Source organism: Phacochoerus africanus, chromosome 8, assembly GCF_016906955.1.
Source record: "Phacochoerus africanus isolate WHEZ1 chromosome 8, ROS_Pafr_v1, whole genome shotgun sequence".
Taxonomy (NCBI): Eukaryota; Metazoa; Chordata; class Mammalia; order Artiodactyla; family Suidae; genus Phacochoerus; species Phacochoerus africanus.
Window position 1 is genome coordinate 109,580,483 of NC_062551.1, and position 24,298 is coordinate 109,604,780.

General features: G+C 39.7%; 1 protein-coding gene across 3 annotated transcripts in view; it reads right to left on the minus strand.

The window, feature by feature from the left end:
• Positions 1 to 24,298, minus strand: part of ZNF521 (zinc finger protein 521) — a 287,367-nt gene that overhangs the window by 238,468 nt on the left and 24,601 nt on the right. For all 3 annotated transcript variants that reach the window (XM_047793956.1, XM_047793955.1, XM_047793954.1), the window contains one exon: positions 18,295 to 18,474. Coding sequence is in view for 2 of the 3 variants with exons in the window: in XM_047793955.1 (XP_047649911.1) it covers positions 18,295 to 18,474 (180 nt within the window). In the remaining variant the exon portion in view is untranslated. The remainder of the gene's footprint in view (positions 1 to 18,294; positions 18,475 to 24,298) is intronic.

A 24,298-nucleotide genomic window follows, 5' to 3' on the forward strand; every position in this document is an offset into this window, starting at 1 on the left:
TGCTTATGAAATTATTTCCTGGGTGAGATACCAAAATTTTAACTCAAAGTCTTTTTATTCATCAGCAAATCCTGCCTTAGGATGCCCCATCTTGCCCTACAACCCACAGCCATCCCCTTCCTGGTCATTTCCTCCTTGTCTCTTTGGGTGGAGTTCACTTGGGTGTCTCCCCCAAGGCCTCCCCTACCAGCTCCTCCCTATACTTACCACTCCCTTCTTTGGACACTCCTAGAATTTACCGCTTATATTAGCAATGCCACTTAACAATATACTGCCACACCAATATTACTTTCTCAAGTATGTGTATTTTGTTTCCCAAGTGCACAGTGAGACCTACTGCAAATAGAGTTCATGATGCACATTTCTTTGCACCCTCACATCATGTAGCGGAATTTGGGAATATACACCAAGGTGTTCACGTTATTGCAAAAATAGCCAACTGTCTTTATGGTCATTTGTTATAAACAAATGCATTTCTTTGGGCTTTTCTCCCCTAGAAAACAGAAGTACGAATCTCCCGCATTTAAATGAACTCACTTAGACCAGATGATTTTTCTAAACCATTTATTAGCTGAGACTCTATTACCACCAGACCAATTTCATGAGGCTTATGCATACTGACTTAAAGCAATGTATGAATATTTTTAATTGCACTAAACAAAAATTAACATTTTATAAGTTTTGAACTCATTCACAAAACCAGGGAGAATTTTTTTAAACCATTTTAAAAAAATGTATGGGAAAGTTCTGTGCCACTAACTAAATAAGCTATAACACTTTTCAGTGATATCCACTACATAACCGTCTTCTTACACACACCACAGTGCGGGCCAAACACTTATGTCAGGGCCTTAATTTTTAGTCTTTCATAGAGAATGAAGTTAGAATCGAATGTTATATGGAAACAAGGCCTCTCTTCTTTATCCTCAACATGATGTTCCCTCTTCTGTGCAACCTATATATTACGGTCTTACTGGAACAGTGAGGAGCAAATTTAATTAAACCAATTCTTGTCCCCCCCCCCCTTGCTCCTCCCCTTAGAATCAACCATACATGAGTCTCTTCTGCATTTTATTTTTATTTTATTTTTTTTTATTTTTGTCTTTTTTGCCTTTTTCTAGGGCCACTCCCCCAGCATATGGAGGTTCCCAGGCTAAGGGTCTGATCGGAGCTGGAGCCACCGTTCTATGCCAGAGCCACAGCAACGCGGGAATCCGAGCCACGTCTGCAACCTACATCACAGCTCACGGCAACTCCAGATCCTCAACCCACTGAGCAAGACCAGGGATCGAACCCGCAACCTCATGGTTCCTAGTCAGATTCGTTAACCACTGAGCCATGACAGGAACTCCTCTTCTGCGTTTTAAAAGGGGGAGAATTTAAGACCGAATGTCAGATATGAACTCATATGAACTCTTTCTAAACCACTCAGGATTCTGGAAGATATTCAAATCTGGAGTCTGACCCATGTGATATATTTATTCTTAAAGGATACATTACCACCTTTAATAATACTAATCATTATGTTTAAAGTAAGCATTCACTGTGTACCAAGCACCTTACTAGGATTATACACCATTATCTCATTTAATTCCCACAGCCCTACAAGGGCGGAAATATTATTACCTTTTGATGACTATCCCTACTTTACACATGAGGGCATTTTAGATCAAACATTTAAGTAATCTGCCTAAGGCCACACAGCTAGTTTGAGAACTGGGATTGGCCTTGGGGCTCGGAATCCAGAGCCCAGCCCTCTCTCCATTACACGGACATCTCTTCCAGTCCCATTAACCACACACCTATTTTCACCCATTTTAACATCTCAAAGTTTGGTTAATTCATCTAGCCTCTCCAAGATTGGTAAGAATTAATTACTACTGAATGATTACATCGATTTTAAAAGCTAATGGAATTTTTAATGAAAATACTTCCATGGAAGATGATGGGAAACTCTAGGTCTGGAAATCAGCCACTAAGGCAGCCTGTGAAGATTCAAAAGATGGTCACAGATTCCAAAAAAAAAAAAAGGAATAGTAAAATTAAAACTACCTGAACATTTCTTTGGGGGGTAGAGTGGGGTGGGTGCTGGTAGGCAACACCAATAATTCCTAAGGAATAAGATTTCCTTTAGAAGCAGAACTTGGTATATATTTTTTAAAAGGAAAATACTGCTCTAATCCTGCGAGAATAGAGCTTCCTTCTGAGCATCCATTGGCTGGATTTCCTTAAAGTATTAAACATCATATTTCAAAATCCCTCATCTTGAGAAAAAAGGACGCTGGCCAGCCTTAAAGTTTTCAGATGTTTGGCTTTTTCAGGGGGTCATTGCCACCTGTTGCAACAAGCCTAGCTACAAGGAGTCTTATATCCAGCAGCCAAAGTATGAGGAATACCCACCCTGGGGGTAGGGACTCTTCATGATTCAAATCAGAGGAGAAATGCTGGATCAGAAAGAGTGTCACAAAAATGGGGGGCAGGTTGGGGGAGAAACCTGGATAATTGACAAAGAGAAAATGAAACCACGACTCAAGGAAATAGAGGTTTGCTGAGTGGCCTCAGGTCCACCTTTGGGTTCTGACCTTGTAAATAACTGCTGTTTTAAACAACTGTAGCCCAGACAGCATCTCAAATTTAACCCAAAACAACATGAACTCACCGTCCTATGTCCCAAACCTGCTTCTTCCTCATTCCTGGTAGCAGGTGATGGCCACTTGTACCTGAGTGCAGACACCAGGGGTTTGCTTGAATCTTTTTCTTGTTCTCATGCCCCCAAACTCATCAGCCGATATAGCTGGATGCTTTTATTTCCTAAGTACTGATGGAATTTGGCCCTCCTCTCCACTCTATGACCATGGCACTGGTTTGGGCCGAACTTCTCTTAATAGAGCCATGGCCAGAGCTGCCTCTCTGGAGTCCCTCCCCCTCTAATTTCCCCTTTAATCTACTCTGCACACACCGTCCAGTCAGAGCACACACTCCCCTTCAGTGGCTCCTCACTGCCTAAAACAGTGATTATCAACCATTCCTCAGCTTCTAAACTCCACTCAAAAAAATGAAACCTTGAGTATCCAGTATATATAAATAACTCTAATTCTGGGGCTGCTCTGCTTGCAGGGAATGGCATATCCTTGCTACCTGAGCTAACTGAACTGCTCGCCTCCACGCCTCCCTGGCTGATAACCTGGGAAGTTCCTCAGAGAAGTTTTAAAAGCACGGCCCGAGAATCAAATTTAACTTCATCAAATTCACCCCACCCCCTTGGCCAGAACCATCTTTGCTTCCTGGCCCATGGCACTAAAGAGCCTTCAAGAGGGCCCAGTGGGAGTCCCTGTCGTGGCTCAGCAGAAACGAATCTGACTAGCATCCATGAGGACACAGGTTCGATCCCTGGCCTTGCTCAATGGGTCAAGGACCGGGCGTTTCCATGAGCTGTGGTGTAGTTTGCAGACACAGCTCAGATCTGATGTGCCTATTGCTGTGGCACAGGCCAGCAGCTACAGCTCCAATTTAACCTGTAGACTGGGAACCTCCAATATGCTGAGGGTGCGGCCCTAAAAAGACAAAAAAGACAAAAAAAAAGATGGCCCTGGTGATCCTCATCTCCTGGCCTTCAGGCCTTTGTGTAATTCTCTCTCATATCACATCAGAGTAGGTCTATGTGACCAGTAATACAATATGGCATAAGAAATGGTATGCCACTTCCCAGGTTTGGCCATAGGAAACATTGGAGCTTCTCACCATCCCCCGCCCCCGCCCGTTTCCATCCCCTTTTCCCCTCTCTGTCCTCCTCCTGCTCACTTCTCTCATTCTGGGGAAAGCCAGCTGCTCTGCCATGAGCTATCTTATGGAGAGGCTCCATGTGGTGAAGACCTGAAGTCTCTAGTCAGAAGCCATGTGATTGAGTTTAGAAGTCAATCCTCCAGCCCCTTTCAGGCTTTTAGATACCTGTAATCCTGGCCAATACCTTGATTGCAACCTCATGAGAAACCAAATCAGCATCTTCCAGGTAAGCTGCTCCCACATTCCTGACCTACAGAAACTTTAAGATAATATACAACTGTTATTTCAAGTTAAAAAATTTGGGGGTCATTTATTACACAGCAATAGGTGACCAATACATTCATCTTCTCTTGCAATTCCCGTTCTTGCACTTTTCCTCCAACTTGAAGCTGCCCCTGCAGACACTATTCTGCTGCATATCCCTTTTCTATTCTCCTTTCTCTTTTGCATGCCTGAAACACCCCACCCCCTCCCTCCTGTCTTCTCAAGCTAATTCTCTCACCACTCAAGGCATCACGTGCTCCAGAAAGCCAGCCCTGAGTCCAGGTTGGGCTCAGAGACCCACTCTCAACCATTTTTCTCCCAGAAGATCCTGGGTTCTATATTTTCAGTACTTATTCGACAACCAGTGGAATCTTGATAAATGTTTACCGAACTGAACTGTTGATAAATGCATAGCTGTATTTGGAAAAACAAACTATGGAGAGGTGCTGTTCAGGTCACTATCTCTGCATGGCCTTCTCAGTGGAGGAAGGAATGGAGCATACCCTTTTCATGATACTGAGCTCAGCTGTGGTATCTAATAAATGTAATAACTTCGTATTAATAAACACGTGTCTGTTCACAACTCTCATTGTGAGGCACCAACTTAAGCTCCATCTACGAAGGACCACTGGCAAAAGTTCAGTCAAAACATGCTCCTCTGTTCTTTTTGCAAGGTACTGGGGCAAACAAAACTGCAAAGCGCAGGCCTTCTGCTTGAGGAAAGAAGTAAGAAAAGTAATATAAGGAGAGAGAAATAAACAGAACCGAGGAAGAGGGGCTTTGTTTAGCTGCTGCTTGACAACCATGTCATCATTTCAGGCCAAATGACAAAATGAGATCAATGACTGTAAAAGAAGCTTCACTTAGATGTCCACGGGCCAAGAAGGTGATACTAAGAAGAGACAATGCAGAAGGTCATACCCTTTCTCTCAATCCAGGAGGAACCTTGGTGGAAAAACGAGCAGCAAACATAAACCAATGGGCTAAGGCTCCTACCCTAAAAATAAAGCCTTAGGAAAGGAAAAATAAGCCAAAACAAACAAACAAACAAAAAACAGAAAAAACAAGGAAGGGGGAGTGCCAAATTATAGGGAGAAAATAAATATTCAGAAGAACAGGAGAAGCAAAAGAACAATTCAAATATTAGCTCTCAGATAAAATTATAAATCTTTGCTTCTGAATGCATAACATAAAATATTCACTATAACATATCAAACCAGATCATACAGTCACAGACATTGCTTTCCAATAACCAGTAAAAAACACAGGTAAAAAGCAAATCCTTTATTCTCCTAGAAAATAAAAATACAAATAAGAAATACAGGCATTCCTGTGTATCCATGGGAAATTGGTTCCACAACACCCCAGCAGATACCAAAATCCATGGAAACTTGAGTCCCTAGTATTTGTATACAACCTAAGCATACTCCCTACACATATCCCGTCACAGACTTTAAATCATCTCTAGATAATTTTTAATATGTAATAGCATGTACATGAAAATTCAAGTTCTGCTTTTTTGTAACTTTTCCCCCCAAGTATTTTCGATCTGTGGGTTTGTTGAATCCACAGTTGCGGAACCTGATGACACGGAGGGTTGACTGTGGTAAGTATATGACAGACGACGAATTTCTTTTCAAAAAGATTATAAAGGCATTCTCAAAAGTCTGTCAAACCAATACTTACAATGGGGAAAATTTTTAGAAATTAAACTGTAAGAATTCAGCTAGAAGGCAATCCAAGTGATAAAAATATACACTTTAAATAATTTCTAATTAAATTGGAAAAATGTCTTCTTGAGGCAACAACAAAAAATAAACCTTGGTGGTTGAACATGTAACAGGGTTGTTCCCCCGAAATTTATTTTTTACAGCTTTGCTGAGATAAGATTGATATAAACATTGTGCAAGTTTAAGATGTACAATGTGATGGCTTGATAACTCACATATTGTAAAACAATTACCACAATAGTGTTAGTTAACACTTCTATCATCCCACATAATTACCATGTCTTGTTTAGTGACAACACTTAAGAACTACTCTCTTAGCAACTTTCAAGTATATAGTACAGCATAAATATCCATAACTACAATGCTGCACATTGGATCCCCAGAATATATCCATCTTAAAACGGGGTTTACATCCAAAAGATCTGAAATTGGGATCTTCCAGAGATACCTGCCCCCCTATGTTCACTGCAGCATTATTCACAATAACTAAGACATGAAGACGACTTTTTTTTTTTTTCCTGGTCTTTTTAGGGCTGTACCCATGGCACATGGAGCCTCCCAGGCTAGGGGTCGAATCGGAGCTTCAGCTACACCACAGCCACAGCAATGCCAGATCTGAGCCAGGTCAGTGACCTGCACCACACCTCCCACCAACGCTGGATCCTTAACCCACTGAGCAAGGCCTGGGATCAAACCTGTGTCCTCATGGATGCTGGTCAGATTTGTTTCCGTTGAGCCACAATGGGACTCCTAGATTTTTTGTTTGCTTGTTTTGTTTTTGTTTTTTTTTTTGAAGACAACTTTTAACTCATTTTAACAATGATAACCTTTCCTACAGAAAGTCTATCTTGCAAGACTGATAGACACAGGCAAACTGGAAGCTGCCCTTTCATGTTTTGTGTCTATAACCACCTCCCAGTTTACAAAAGACCTGAATATCTGCCCTCAGTTCTAATACCTCCCACATCAGAAACCACAACTCTGGTGTCATTACAATGGGTACAACTCCAGGAAAGCCACATAAGATAGATCTGCCTTTATCATGTAAATAACCCGACATGAAAATGGACATTTCTCAAGACAAATTGTAATGTTTTCTTGGAAAATAGTTCAGTGTACATGTTAACCATATGCATCCTAATATTAATTGTGCATTTTAAAGGTGAAAGTTAAGGAAGCTCATCACCCCCATCATCCTTGTCTACATTTTTATTTAGTCACCAGGGGGAGCTAATACTGCTCTGTGGGTAGGTAGAGTCCAGGAATTTGATTTTTTTCTAAGGGAGAAAAATTAAATTGATGTAGTGTTAAAAATAATTCAAACAAGGTTCACGATGTCAATAAGGCAAAGAGATCACACATGCCAAGAGAGAACTAGATCTAAATCTTTTTTTGTTGTTGTTGTTAAACAGAGAAGTTAGAAAAAACTAAAAGCAATCAATTAGTAGAATCTTGCTGTGCTTAATAGAGGACATATATAAAGCCAGTCATTTATGGTTGTCTTCAGTCCTATTAGGGTCTTACTCACCATCCAGATTTTGCACAACTGTCCATTTGCTGCACTGACCCTATTATTTTCTTGGTTTGAAGCACTCCTGTAAGTCTACATTCTAACAGCTAATCATTTGCTCAAAAATATCCCACATAATTACATTATAATTACATTGAAAAATGTTTCTCTATCCTTTTGCTCCACATATTTCCTTCTGTTCCAAATAATATTTTTTTAGCAATTTTAATGTGTGCTCAAAGAGTTCTACCCAATAATCTACTTAAATTCATTCTACAATTCACCCAGGAGACACAATGCCTTTAAACTTTGAGGAGCTCCAGTTGGAACAAAGAGGAGAAAAGGGTTCAGAGTTTGTGGAATAATCACCTCTAATCGATCAATTTCCCCTGAAGGTAAAGCTAAAAGAAAGGAGGAGTGAAGAGTTCCATCCAATTCCTTGAAGTTTAAAAGAACTAAGCCCTGAGGCGCAGTGTAGAATGATTCCTGGCTTCCCCTCCCAAGGCCTATTAAGAGGTCATAGATCTCTGTGACATTGCTGCCATTCCCCACAGACAAGATCCCCAGCCATAGACTTCACACAAAGAGAAAGGATGGGAAAAGAGTCTACTTTTCCTATCCACTCACTGCCTTGCAAAGGAAGGAGATATGGGTCACAAGCATTTTAAGCAGAGTAATATTAAAAAAAAAAAAAAAAAAAAGCACAGTCATGCAAAAATGTAAAAATTCAAACTTTTAGGTTTTAGCTTGTTGCATTTCACATGTACGGACCGGCTGCATGTGGCAGAGCTCTTGTGTGCACACGGCTGTATCCAGATAGCTAAACACTGCCCTGCTTCTCGGACCGACTGAACCGCTGCTCAGGACCACGGAAGTAGTTGGTCTCTTTTCATCTATCTTCCCCGCAAAAGAGGCCCCACTGTTTCCACATCCCAAATACAGCCGTTCATTTATAATCTTTACACTTCTCCACAGGGGCAAACTGACAGCTTTAATTACCATCAATGACCATCAAGGACACGGTGGAAATTCTTGAAGATATTCTCCCACGGTTTGTGTTCTTGATATTTTATTTACAATTTTTGGCAAATAAATCCGGAAACCATAGAATTAGATGATAACAGGCTCATTGTCAATTATATGACTAAGGCCAGACCATTCTTCTACAACAGTGCTGGTTCCAAAAGACATCGAAAGGTAACATTTTTAATATTCAGACAAATAATACTGATTTGCTTCCTGAGTTCTATTCATTTCAAAATGCTTATTTCAAAAACCACAAACACTGTCAATCAACTGTAATGGAAAAAATAAAAATCATAACCCCCCCCCCCCCCCGCAAAAAAAGCCCTCCAATTAATCAGGGAGCAGGTAATTTGCAGAAAGAGGTCAAGCTAATACAGCATATTCTCCACTTGGGTTTTACTTGTAAAAAAGAAAGTGAATTCATCCACTTATTTTCTATTTCTAAGGCGATTTCATCCTTCAGGAATTTTCCATTCATAATCAGTAGCTTTCTTGTGATTCACAAGTTATTAAGACAGGCTGACAGTAAAAACACCTAATTTTAAAATGCACATCAAGAATACAGAGAAAATATTTCTTAAACTACCCTTCAACATGCCAGCTGTTTAATTTTAGTAAATTAAAACATGCAATAATTCATCATTCATAGTGGGAAAATGTACCTCCCCAGCACAGGCTTTTTAGAAATCCCAATTCCAATGTGCCAAAGCATTAAAAAAAATCAAGACAACAGTAGGCCTAAAAATGACTATTTTTACATCCATGTTCTGGTAGAGAAATTCACAAAGAGATTAAGAACAGTAGACTGGATACCCATAGCAAAAGTTCTGCTGTGGCAGAAATCAACGTGAAAGTCACAAAGCTTCTCTTGCAGGTAACAGTTTAACTGACCCTTCCTCCAACACCAGGAAAAGGAGCTCACTCAGCCAACAGCTTCGGAGATTGGAACCCATCACAGACAATTGCTTTTTCTCTGGCAAATATGTGGCAGAACTTAGCAGTGGCCCCACCAGACCAAGAAAAGGACACACTCAGCCATACTACCTTCTCTAAAACGGAGAGGAGCTGAGCCTTGGTGAGTTATTTTTCACATGATGAAGTAAACGGTAGTCAAGGAGTTCCCTTTGTGGCTCAGCGGAAATGAATCTGACTAGCATCCATGAGGACGCAGGTTCGATCCCTGGCCTCGCTCAGAGAGTTAAGGATCCAGCATTGCTGTGAGCTGAGATGTAGGCTGAAGACGTGGTTAGGAACTGGCGTGGTTGTGGCTGTGGCTATGGCATAGACGGCTGCAGCTTCGAATCGACCCCTGGCCTGGAAACGTCCACGTGCCGTGGGTACAGCCCTAAAAAGACCAAAAAAAAAAAAGGTAGTCAAGAACAGTGGTCTCTAAAATATAGGGTACATATCCTGGGGTAGAAAAGATAGTCTGAATATTTAACAACCAATCTGAAGGGATGTCAGCCACGAGAAGCCACCCAGAAACATGCAGAGGAGTTAAATCCAGGGCACCCTTGCTTCTCATCCCCTCCCCACACCTCAAAATAGCAGAGTGTACAGTGCCCAATGAAACAGACCATTGTGGATTATCCTGTAGAAGGTTAGCTAACATAATTCACACAAAACCCTCAAGTTGTTTTTAACTTGATCAGTGATTTTTAACATTTTCTGCAAGGAAACTGCAGGGCATTGAGAGCCGAGCACAAGTCATCAACAGGAAAATGGCAAGTCCAGCCCTTCCACTCCAAGTGAAAGCTCTTTGCCAGCCGCAGTATGAAGGAGGTGAGGAGAAAAAAACTAATGAGATCTGACCAAAAGTTGACAAAACAAAAATGAGATTATCAGGAAAAGTTATTTGAACTATGGGCTTATAGCCACCATGGATAATTATGAACCTCAGTGAGAAACAGTATCATATGTTCTCTCTTTGTGGCTTTGTGAGACAGCTCTTACAGCCATTAAAGCACACTGTCCAGAACAGATGCATCTAGCCTAGGACTTCAAAACGACATAATTTTGTTTGTTTGTTTTTTTAGGGCATACAGAGGTTCCCAGGCTAGGGGTTCAATTGGAGCTACAGTCGCCAGCCTACACCACAGCCACAGCAACGCCAGATCCAAGCCGCATCTGCCACCTACACCACAGCTCTTGGCAACGTAGGATCCTTAACCCACTGAGCAAGGCTAGGGATAGAACCCGTGTCCTCATGGATCCTAGTTGAGTTCATTAACCACTGAGCCACGATAGGAACTCCCAAGATAAATTTATTCTTAAAGCCTATTTATTTCATCTTCACCTTATTCTTCAATTTCTATTTCTGTGAGTGTTGTATCATACATGTATCTATGTAATGCACTGATAAATACACACCAAGAAGACACATCCTAAATTTTTTTAAATCAAAATGTTTGGAAAACCGCTGGACTGAAAAATAAGAAGCATGTGGAGAAGGGGCTGGGAATGGAATAAGTGGAGCCCAAGGAACTGTATTTTGGGGTTTGGGGGTTTGGAGATGAAGTAGGCTAAAAACACTAAAAATATTTTGGGTAGGAAACATGAAATTAATCAAAACAGAGGGAAATAGGAAAATAAAATATACCAGGCCTTAGGCCTAATTAATAAAGAAATAATACATAAATGATTGATCACAGGCTGTGAATAATTAATTAATATAGAAATTAATGTAGAATATGCAAATCAAAGATATAATGCCTTAAGCCTAATTAATATAAAGAGTTAAAATGTTACATTTATTTCATATTAATTTGTTTCAACTAACAATTTGAAAAGAAAGACAGCCCCCCAAAAGTTCTAAAAACAGTTATACTATGCTTCTGTGAAAACAATGCTTCATTCCATTAAAACACTCGTTTTCTTACCCCCACTGCCAAGGTTAGGGTACCTGATTGTCAAGTGGAACTAACCAGTCTTTAATTTTCACAACCACATAGCACATGTTCATGCACTTGCATTTTTTCTTTAAATTCTTTAGCAAAACAAACAAACAAAAAATCCAGATGTCTAAAAGCCTCACTTCACAAAATCTCTGTGACACTTTCGGGAAGTCTCATCATTTTAAAAATCAAATTAGGTGAACACACTATTTTATACTGATGCACAGTGTCCCATCATCAGTTTGGTTCCCTTTCCTCAAAAAAGTGAACCTATACAGTATTGATATTTGCCAAAGAGCCACAGATATGATTAGGGCTTTCTAAATCTGGTCCACAATTATGTTCCCCCAACTTTCAACAGCCTTGCTGCCACACTCATCTCAACCTACTCATCTTACCAAGAATCTGGTGGGCCAGAGAGTTAACTAATACAATGCTATTTAGTTTTTTCTGCATTTACACACAGGCAATTCCCATTCACGATGTGAAAGAACACTTAACAGACAACTCAAGTTTGCAAATTAGCAGAAGAGAAAAATGATTCAGAACAATAAGCATACAGTATTACCAAACGCATTTACACATTTATCCTGTTAAGTGTAGCTTAGTTCTGATGATTTACAATGCTAGTTCTGACTCAGTTTTGTAAGCATAATAAAGTCCCCATAATCTCAGCCTTCCCCATAGCACCCTGCTATTAAATCTTTGTTGAGAAGTGTGATGAGACCCCTCTGGCTTCCAGCCCTCCCTACCCCCTGAGGGAATTGGCAAGAAATGATAGGGTTTGTGGATTAGTAAAATGAGAGGTTCTCTGTGCTTTTCCTTCTTTAAATATATATTTTGATAATCTGTCTTCTGCATCAGAGAGTCCCAACAGCATTAGTGTGTTGATTTCCCTCCCTTCTCAGCCTCCAGGAAAAGAGAGCGTGGCTGGGGCAAGACAGGTGGTTTCCATCTACTGCTACGGTTGAAGAGTGGGATTTAATTTTTTTCACTTTCCCCCTTATTCCTTCAAGCGGGGATGATATATATTTTATTTACACACGGTGGATGGCAGACTAGAGGAAAACTGCGCTGTGAGACGAAGATGACGACCGTCACCTTGTCCCTCATTATCATCAGGGACTGTTCTTTCCTAAATCTGGATGTTTGTCCACCACAGGGCCCGCCTTCCAGAATTCCCCTCAGTGATAACTCCATGAACTGTGTGTGACCCCCTCCAGATCTCTGGGTCCCCTGTCTGTGGATCTGCTGGGATCTGCTCATGAACTGACCTCGGGTTTACTGGATCCCTGCACTGACTTTCAACTCTTGAGTCTAGAATCGATCATCTTGCTCCAGGATTGAGCTTCATCTCCTAAGGCCAGGTCTAGTCTAGACTCGCTTGGCAAGACTCTACCAGGATTTCAAAACTTTCAACTTGGAGCAAGCCGCTTTTCACCTAGGCAGGCTCTCCAAGGAATGCACCTCACTCTAGGGGATGAGAGTCACCAAAGAACAGATCTCAGGTTACCAAGAAAGCATTTGGTTAAGGACTGGAGAGGGCGGATCTCAGGGCAGGGTTTCTACCCCCTGACTCCCAGAGATGTCAGACCATGGAATATCTGTTTTCTGTTATTTTGCAAATCAGCAAGTTTTAAGACTTTTCTCTCCTAATTCCACTCTGTACTTAATCCTCCTGTACAGTACTAGGAATTCCTTCTTTCCTCATACAAATTTGGTCTAGACGGATAGGACCAAACATGTAAGTAAAGACTTCAAGATTAATATTAGGGAAGCCACAGGAAGCAAAGAAGAAAGTTGAGAAAACAGCAAGAGACTATAAAACAGTCAGGGAGAAAGGAAGGAGAGAGAGAAGGACAGCAAGGAAATAATCCATCTTGAAAAAAGGACTGGAATCAGAGGAAAATTAGCACAAATAAATAAGGCAAATCAAGTTAAAAGACAAAGAGTAAAACTATACGGGAAAAACAGACAACTAGCAATACCCTCCGTTGCTGGACCAGCATTTTGTCCACCAGAAAAACGAAGAAGCGACAAGAAAAGAGTCAACTAAAGCAGCAGGAAACTACATTTGGAAGCACTGGACCTCCTAACTTAGAGTAAAAGGTTTTAATCAAGGAAGAAGTAAAAGCATCACATTACTTTTTTAATTAAAATGCTGCTAGTGTCTTTAATCTTTTCCAGATTAGACCAAAGGGCACCCTTAGCCAACTCAACTCAAATTTGAACTTTAACACTTTAAACAAATGTGAAGGATTCCTGATTTTCTTTTTCTTCCACTTTTGTTCTCTCCGTGGTCCTCCACTTCTGCTTTTTCCCTCATCAAAAAATTACCCTGAACATCAATAAACAGGACCAAGCCCCCTCAGATTCACCTTTCCTGAAGTGTTTCGTTAACTCACAAACAATCTTCGGTTTTCTTTCCTTTGATTGAAATATTGTGGGATAAAATGATGTGAACACAGACTAAATTCTAAGCTTTTAGAAAGCTTAAGATCCAGATGCATCAAGTATTTTATTAGGGTTTGAGATTTTTGCAGAAAAACAGTATTTAACCCATAGATATTATCCTCACTATATCCATGTGCTGAAAAATCCAGCATATTCTGCACTGACAGGAAAGCTGTATAATATATAAAGAAATATAGTATCATACATATAATAGATAAAGGTATCAAGGAATAATTTTTTCTTGTTTCCATTCTATATCATAAAGCTAAGGATAATTCTATAGCAGGAACTCAATAAAAGGTAAACACTAAATAGAATTTAAAGTTTTGTTTTTTTAATATTGAATTTTAAAGTTATTAGTCTCATCTGAGAGACACCCCACTCTTACCTAAGATATCTCTTTTTTTTTTTTGCTTTTTAGGGCCACTCCCCAAGGCATATGGAAGTTCCAAGGCCTATACCACAGCCATGAGCAACTTGGGATCCGAGCCACATCTGTGACCTATACCACAGCTCATGGCAATGCCGGATCCCCAACCCACTGAGCGAGGCCAGGGATGGAACCCGCATCCTCGTGGATACCTGTCAGATTCGTTTCTGCTGCATCATGACGGGAACTCCCTAAGGAGGGTATCTTGCTGGCACAGTTTGTACTGGCCACATCAGTTAGCTTCTTGTGTCTTCACTTTAATGTTAGTGTTGATTCCACATAAGCAAAGCTTCCCTTTAAAGCTAGTCCACTGAAAACAGAATCATCCTAATTGTCTGCATTTAATGGGATTTCTTCCATAAATTATGCATTCTGAGGAAAAAAATGCAGTAAACCAAGTCAATTAAATGTATATGAGCTAGAAAATGCAAATAAATCCACAAAGAATACCTATCAACACCCAATAGAATGCTTAAATTAGAAATACTGGCAATGCAAATGTTATCAAGGACGCACAACTGGAACTCTCAGACACTGCCGGTGGGAGGATAAAATGGTGGAACCACTTGAGGTGAAGATCCAGAAGTTTTTCATACAGTTAAATATACCCTACCCCACAATCCAGCAATTCTACTTTTACTTATTAACTCAAGAGAAATAAAACATATGTCCACAAAAAGGCCTTTAAAGGAAGGTGCACAACAACTTTATTCACAACAACCAAAAACTAAAAATAACCAAAATGTCTATCGATTAGAGAATGAAAAACAAATTATGATACATTCACACAATGGAATACTACTCAGCAATAAAAAAGAATAGATTACTTATATATGCAACATGAATGAATCTTGTAGATACAATGATGAACAAAGGAAGGTGGACACATGCACACACACAAAGAAGTTCTTGAACTGGCAAAACAAATACACATTTAAAAAACTGAAAAGACAATTACTTCTGGTGGAGTAATATTGATTGGAAAGGGGCCCAAAGATATTTCTAGGATGTAGGAAATTATCTTAAGAGGGATATGGGGGACAAGGTATATATATTTTGTCACATCTCATCAAATTATACACGTAGGACTTATCAATGTCACTGTATATAAATGTTACATCATAAAGCATAGTTAATAACTATAAATAACTGTTAAACTCTAGTTAGTTGGTCAGCTTATCATGATGATAAGAGTAAACACTTTTGAAACTACTTAATGTGTATTCTAGAATCAGCAAGTAAGTAAACATATGGAGGATGGTGGATGCTAGGTACCTCTCTGCGAAAGAAGGTAGTAACAAGTATGGCAAGAAAAAAGACTGGGAGGTACCTCAAAGGTTGAATTGAATTAGAGGCATCAATATGAACATGTGGTTCTTATTAAACAGAGAAAAACACATACATGTCTATATATTTGTGTGTATGGTGTTGTATAAACTATATTACCCATGTGTTACATTAAGTATACACATACACTTCCTAATTCTATCTGCTGAGATGGTTTATAATCAACAATATACCTTTATCAATTAGCACATTTAGTGCCCATATCTTGGTTTCTTAATACCTTTGTCCTCTTAAAGGAACCAGGTCTCCTCAGACAAAAGGCTAATTGGGACTAGAACATGATAAGCCCAGAGCATCTGTCTGCAGCAGAAACTGAGTCAGCCCTCAAATAATGAGGGAGACAGATGAAATTGACACAGGATCCAGTTTGAAGGGACTCCTACTAGCCAGATCTCAGGTAATCTGAGCATCAAAATAATGATGGTAATGAATTATGGCTCAGTGAATAAAAAAAAAAAAAATCCTAAAGCCCATGGTAATACAAATGAAAAAATAAATGAATGAATAAGAAAGGAAAGTGTAGTAGAAAGCCAACTAATAAATACAAAAATTAAAGTTAAAATGGATGTCTTGTGAGAATAAAAATACTGATATAATGTCAAAGTATCTTACCACTAATTACTTATTATTTACAAAAGGTAAACAGCAACTTCTAACACTGGACAAAGTTGGTAGACACCACTCACCTTAAACAAGTACCCAATGTTAATGGCATCAGTGTTTGTGAAAACCAACATCATGTACTTCCGATCTGAAGTACGGAGAAGGACGTAAGATCAGTGGGTGGTGTTCCCGCCATGCAAGTCTATAACCTGACTTTAATCAGGAGGAAACATCAAACAACCCCAAATACTGAAGGGCATTCTCTAAAGTGCTGGCAGGTACTCTTCAAAAAATGAGCGATCATTCCCAGTGAAAGGAGACAGAAGAGACATGACAATTAAATGTTATGCTTGATCCTGAATCCCAGATGAGAAAACAAACAAATAAACCAAATCTCTGAAGGACATTATTGGGACAACTGTTGAAATTTAAATATTGATAGTGGATTAGATAACAGTATTCTATGTGTTAAATGTAAACGTTCCTCATTTTGGTAAGCATGCTGTGTCATGGAAAAGAATACAGATGTTCTGAGGAAACACCACACAGGATATATGTAGAAGGGTGTGATGTTCAAACCTTCTTTCTTTCTTTCTTTCTTTCTTTTTTTTTTTTTTGGTTTTTTTTAGGACTATACCTGCAGCATACAGAGATTCCCAGGTTAGGGGTCAAATCAGAGCTGTAGCTGCCAGCCTAAACCACAGCCACAACAATGTCAGATCCAAGCCATGTCTGTGACCTACAACACAGCTCACAGCAATGCCGGATCCTTAACCCACTGAGCAAGGCCAGGGATCAAACCAGCATCCTCAAGAATACTAGTAGGGTTCATTACCACTGAGCCACAACAGGAACTCCTCCAACCTTCCTTCAAATGATTAAGAAAAAAATTAATAAAGAGACAATGATAAAGCAAATAGAGCAAAATATAAGCACTTAATGAAATGGAGTTATATGTACTATTTTTGTAACTGTTCTGTAAATTTGGAATTGTATCAAAATAAAAGTCACCAAAACCCACAAAAAATATGTACATAGCCAATGTTTACATAAGCTTCATAGATTTTCAAACTCATGTTCCCAAAAAAGGATAATGGGTTTTCTGAAAGAAAGATGATTCTATGCCATAATAAACTCACTTACTACAATTTCTTTTTGAAAAGTCACAGTGCTCTTCAATAAAGAAGCCAATTTATCTGGATTTAATCCAACATTTCAGGAAACCTACTTAAAATGGAACACCTTTTAAAATCTTACCAAAATATCAACATTCTGTGGAAAACAGTTGGAGAACCGCTTGTTCAGTAAATATACTTCCTATACATGGTTAGTTAAAGAGAGATTTGTGTTAGGAAAATAAGAGAGAGAGAAAGAGATACACACAAACACACACACACACACACAAGCAGTGTCAGCATCATCCAATAATAAAAGAAAAAATGATGACAAGAATCTGAAAAAAGATACCTATCTAAAATGTCTCACCCAGCCTCGTGTGGTATGTTCTTGCAGGATATATTTTTAAAGAGGGTAGACATTTGGTAAACTGAGTTTTACTTTTATCCAACCTTAAATTGAGTATTTCATGCATCCTGTCATTTTCAATCTGATTCTTCCTATGAACTTTATATCAAAATAGCTTCTGTGCCTTAGGAACACCTTTTGTGGGCCAGACCCTGTGCAGGGCTCAGAGGTCCAATGATGAATAAGACAGACTTCCTATCATCCATGAGCTTCCAGTCTAACGAGGGAGATGGAAGTTAACATCTGCAATGGACACTGTGATATTCGAGGAGAAGGAGGGTCTGCCTTTGCGGGAACACTAAAAGGCTCCAAACTCAGCAGCGAGAGACTCGTCAGGGAACGTTCTCTTCAGGAGATGATATTTAAGTTCAAAGAACTTCATGCATGCTAAACCTCTTTGGAAACATATTCAGAAGGTATTTTTAAACTTTATTTTAGCCACCCAGTGTCAGGTTCAGCATCTACATGGTATCACTAGAGTTAAAAAAAAAAAAAAAGGAAATGAAAACATTAAACTAGCTATTAAAATCTGAGTAAGATTCAAATCTAGGGGCTGTGACACTGAGTTCACCATAAACCATCATCTTAGAATTCTTCCTAAAGCACTTCTTGACTTGCCAAGGTGCTCAAGTATAGGAATCACACAGTTGGAATAGGGGAAAAAGAACAAACTGAAAAAATCAGAAACAGAACAGTATGAGAAGACAAGAAGTGATAAGTACTGTTTACCTGTCAGCTGACATTGATTAATCTTGTGTTCTGTGATATCGCTCAGTGACTCGAACACCTGGAGGCAGCTGTCACAGCTGTGAACAGCTTCGTCTTCTAGCTCCTCTCCGTCTTCCGGCCTCTTCTTACAGTCTATTGCCTCTCCATCTTCAGTCTTGTCTTCAAGTTTACAGTTGGGGTCTGGAAAAAAAAAAAAATCAAGACTCTCTAAGTATGGGGTTTAAAGACAGGTTCTTTTAAAGTAACATTTAATCTTCTTGCTACCAAAAAGAGAAACACCTTTTCCCTTGAAGCTGTGCTAGGAGGACTTTACTGCAGATTTTATTACAGAAGCATCCAAAGTGAGTCTTCCCTAAAATGCATCAGTTTGTGAGCACCAGAGTTTTTCCTTTGCTCCTCTGACATGTAGCCCTTTTCCCATCTCCTCTTTCAAAGAATTTGCCACCCTTAAGGGTAACTTTGCCATTTTTTTCACAGCCTTGTAAGGGCTTTTGCTTACAAGGGAGAGATAAATCACTGTTAAAATTAAACAGTCTCCAATGCAAATGGGAAAAACCACTGTGCTTAAGAATGAATTCCTTTTCTGCTAAATATACTCTTTCGCAGGAAATTACCAGAATTAGCCAAAAGTCTAGAATAAACTGAGCTAATTACCATAGGCACAAAATTGACCTTTACTTATAAACTGGTCAAAACACACAGTTACCTCATTATTTGTTAGACGGCAATAGCAAAATAAGCCCCACCACACAGCAGAACACTCTAACAAGCACAAATTCAAGGGTAGATCCATTTGGCTTGGCTCTTGTTTTCAAAGTCATCAAAAAATAAAAGAAAATATACAAAGAACAATCATAAATTATAATCAGGTCAACAACACGAATTGGCATGGTTAGTGTCAAAAAGCTAAATAGCGGGAAATCTAAAAATAGTTCCATTCTAAGTCTAAGAATGACACACAAATAGCAAGGAGGAATAAGAGGGCAAATCACCTGCGGCGTTTTTCACTTAGAGCTCAATAAATACTTTGTGACTTGTCTTCTGCTGTCCTTTGCTTCATTTTAGAGAAGTATCCCCAAACATTCTAGTGCCATAGCTCCTCTTTGCAGGAAAGCATAGGGGGAGAGAGGATGCCTCTTTAGAAAAAATCAAATATAATCTATGACAATTTGTGGGACATTCATGTCTAACAGCAAAAAGTCCTCTGAAGTCAGAAATAAATCATGTCTCCAAACAGAGTTTTCAGTGAAACAGTTACAAAAGAGCTGTATCAAGATACCCCCCAAAAATAAGTAATGTGTTCTCTGTAGTCATTTTTTTTTAAACTGGAGGATAACTATTTGTAATATCACAATCCAGAATCAAATTATTAGCCCAGACTTCTTAGAAAAGTCATTAAGCGCTAGCACACTGCAGTCACCCTGTCTGAAAGCACTTTCTGCTGCCCTGCATGTCACGTGCTTCTGCGAACCTACTTCTATAAGCCACGGTCCTCCCCTTTGGCTGGCAGTTGTTCCAAAGCCTTTCTTCACATCTGCCAGCAACTTAACTATATCACCACCCTTCAAATGATTCGCATATGCCAAAATCAACTTACATTTCAACATATATAACAATCTCTTGGGTTCATGGAAAAAAAAAAAAGGCAGAATTTCCAATTCAGGGAGCAAGTAGTTTTGTTTGTTTGTTTCCAAAAAGAATGTAGTGTTCTAAGTAAATTGGTAATTTGGGTTGATTTTCCATCTGGAAAAATTATTATCTCAACACTATGCTGTGCCCATTTCAATACACCGCGGTTTTTAGACCAATAGTCCCTGGGGGAGTAATCACAGGATCTTTTTCGCTTGTCTTGTACTTTGCCCAGCACAGCACCGTGTCCAGGTGAGTGCTTAGGAAAAATTATTTAGTGATGATGCGAATGGAGAGGAGGGAGGGGGAAAAGGAGTATATAGAAAAAGTCCTGTGCTTTTATTTTTTCTTCTGTCAACAGGAACAGACTAGTTACCACCAAGTTCAAAAGCACTTACATGCCTACATTTTCCAAAACGGACACTATATATCTGATCCATCGCATTTGCCACTGCAGGTTTCAAATGTTTCATCCAGAGCTACAGACGCAACAAATAGGTAATGGTTCAAAGAGCTCCAACAAGCCAAAACCAAGTGGTAAAATACCGCCAAATTAGAGTAACTCAGGACAATAAGTAACTATCCCAATTATGGCAAACTTAAACACTTGATGGAAGGCAGCAGGCACACACTGAAGACTCTTAGTTGTTTAGCATGAGTTTCCAGTTTCTCATAAAACTGACAGCACTCAGGGAAATGTGGGTGCTAGGCCTGAATTTTAATATGATTATTTAAATGCTACGCATCAGGTTTGCAGGCCTGTTTGTTTTTAAAGAAGGAGACACTCTGAATACGTTAAGTAGTATGCAGAGAAAATGATAAGAACGTGCCTTCCTTATTATTCAAGACTATGGATACTTTACACGAATCCAAATAAAAAAATATCAAACAAATACGAATGCCTGCATGATACTTTTGCTCTTAACAGTTAAAGAATGACCCCAGTCCATGCTTCTGACTCTGTGGCTAGTTATTAAAATGAGGGTCATTTTAAGACTAATAAAAAATGGGTTTGCTTCCACTTCTGCATTTACAGATAGAATCCTTTAGGGACTGAAGTCAGTCAAGCTTATTCACTTCTGCTGCAACTTCAGGATGCGAGCTCCAGCCAACTGGCGAATTTGTTTTTAGGTCACCACTTAAGAGGGACCCTCTGGGGGGTGGGTGCGATTATAGCCTATGATGCCTTGGTGTAGCGTAATGAGTGCCGGCATCTCAGACTCTCTCCTTGTGAGTAGATATGTTTTTCCAACCTCCCGTTCATCAAGAATTCTTTCTCCTCATTCAAAAGATGTGTTTATTTGTGTTAGGAGTTGCCATTCCTAATGGCAGTTGATGGAGGAAGATTCTAGAAAGCCTACACTGTCAAACATTTCTTTCCCACAGGTAGCTACACTTCAATAATTGCACATGGCCTTAGTAATGTAGTTTTTACCAAGTCCTTGGAGAGCCAATCATAAAAAATAATTCTATTACTCTGCTAGCCATTCAGACCTCTGACTTCAGCCTAAGGGGTTATAAATACAAGGTCCATGCCTGTGAGCACCACCCCACCGCCAACACCATTGCAAGAAGGACAGCTGGTATTCTCACTCTATTGTTGTGCTACAAACCCACCCAAACGACAGTAGTTTGAAATATCCACTTACCCCCTGAACTGCAACTACAAACCCCACCACGGTGGCAGGCACCTCTGTCCTCTACCCTAAAGGAGCCACTCAAACATGAGTCCCCCATAGCAAATGACCTCACCTGCCCAACCAACTTTCTTGCTTATCCTTCCTGTGCCTAGGAAGCACAGATGTATACTGCTTGGTCTTGGACAAAAGGCTTAATTTTGAAAGAGAGACACAATGATTATTATAAAAATAAATGGCAGCTCTCTGTTTCCAATTTTGTTAACATTACTTCTAAATGGAAATTTAAGAGACGTATGAGTTTTTTCCCCCTGTTATGTTCCCTGGCAGGTGGTTCCTTCCTTCTTCTCATCCTCCTGTTCATAAGGGTTGTTATTGCTACAACTTGGTTTAATAAAATTACAACTTTGGGGAAAATGAAAAATTGCACTGGCTTAAAAGTGTTGGAGGCAATAAACCCATGGACTTCAATTAATTTCAAGTGTGGGATCAGTTTAAGGCCAACCAGCAGAAATTCTATTCTGTCCATGTAAAAATGAGGTTTCACCACATTTACTTTTTATAACCTATATAAAAGTCAAGTAAAAGTAATGAATATCTAAAAGCCATCTCAGTGGACTGGCAAAGACGATCTGTATTCTTGAAATTCATCCTACATATTTCTCTCTGTGCAACAAGGATCCCATGCCGGATCAAAGTTAAAATGTCAAACCACTGAGAAAACAGCCCAATTTCCAATCCATTTCACTGCCTAGAAATGGACCTCCTTCCAAGCCACTTTTGCATGGAAAAGCACTGGCAAAAGAAAGAAAAACTAAGAGATCATGTGGTTATAATTATTACCAGGCAAGGAATATTTCTGCAGCTCAGTGGTAAAGTAAAACTCTGTCGCTCGCTGCTCCCAATAGTGTCCATCGCAAAACAACTGCCTCATTAAATCTCTGCAGTAAGATTAATGTGCCGTAGCTGCACTACATTTATAACTTGGTACTCTATAAAAAGCACATTTAATGGTAAGAGCCAGAGCCTAGATACAAAGTATTACTATAAAAACTTCTGGCAGGGAGTACACAGTGCAGGCCCTCTGTCCTTCTTGCCGGAGATATAAATGAGGCTTTTCTGGTTGATTCTAAGCCTGAAGCTCTACCTTACAAACCAGTTCTTTTTTATGAGAGTGGCAGAAACACAAGATTCTGAGGATGATGTAAATATGAATGCAAGAAGATTGCTTAACGGCTAAGATTGGCAAGAGATGAATGAACCCAAAATACTCCACTTATACACACACGCAAACTTAAAACTGGACCATTTCCTAACAGTTTGTTCTCTGGTCATAGCCAGCTTTTCACCAAATTAAACAACCATGGCATGAATTACTCAATCTGAAATCAACCCACACAGTGCCAGTAAGGTCAAGAAAATACCAGCTAAAAAATGCATACTGCCTTTTAAAAAGAACAAGTCTTGGCTTTGTGTGATGAGCATGACCTTCTGGATCTTATTTACCTAAAACTATTTAAAAAAAAAAAAAAAGTTCAAGAAAAAGTGGGCTTAACACTACATTACTAGTGGACTAGTAAAAATAAGTTTTTGTTATTTTGGAAAGCTGCCTAAGTTCTTTCCTCCAAGGATAACTTCTGAAAATAAAAAGAGCATTATAACCCAGAGTCTTATTTTCAGGAACTCTATGATGAATAAGTAAACAAATAATTTAAACAAATGCATTCCACACTCCAATCCCTGCAAATCACTACAAATGATGCATCTCAAGCTAACAATAATCTCATGCCAAATAATCATGAATTTTTCTTCTTTTGGATGTGCCCGCAGGATATGAAAGTTTCTGGGCCAGGGATCAAACCCGCACCACAGCAGTGACAAGGCTGATCCTTAACCCACTGCACCACACAAGAACTCCATCTGATGTTGTTTTTAAAGTTCATGTGTGACCACAACAATTGGCCTTGCAGGATTTACAAACGTCTTTAGAAGTCCCACACCTAGGGAGTTCCCGTTGTGGTACAGTGGTTAACAAATCTGACTAGGAACCATGAGGTTGGGGGTTCGATCCCTTCTCTTGCTCAGTGGGTTAATGATCCGGCATTGCCGTGAGCTGTGGTGTAGGTTGCAGACGCGGCTCGGATCCCACGTTGCTGTGGCTCTGGCGTAGGCCGGTGGCTACAGCTCCAATTTGACCCCTAGCCTGGGAACCTCCCATATGCCGTGGGAGCGGCACAAGAAATGGCAAATAGACAAAAAAAAAAAAAAAAAAAAAGTCCCACACCTAAAAAGAAAACCAGATACTACTCCCTGCTTAGAGTACACCAAGTCCGAAAGCACGCCTCCCCCACAAGTGTGTTCCAATCCCATCAAATCCCATCAGCTGGCGTATCTTGATACTTTCTAAGAACAGTCGAAAAGTTACCTTCTGGCTATTAAGAGTTAACCGGACCCTTCCTCCTTTTCAAAAACCAAGGCTGGGATCTTTGGGGGCCTCTAGATATACATTCTAACTGAAAACTTCGTAAGATGAAAATAGATTTAGGGAGAATAGACATCCACTGTCATAAAATCAGAAGGAGGCTCTAATGAAAGAACGTGGCAATTGCAGCCTGTGCGGCCGTCTGTCCCACACCACCTGCTGCTCTGCAGCCTCACTTTTACTGTCAAGAAATGGTGAACAAACAAAATGAAACAAAAACAAAAGCCATCAATGAGGTGGCGGAGGATGAGCATGC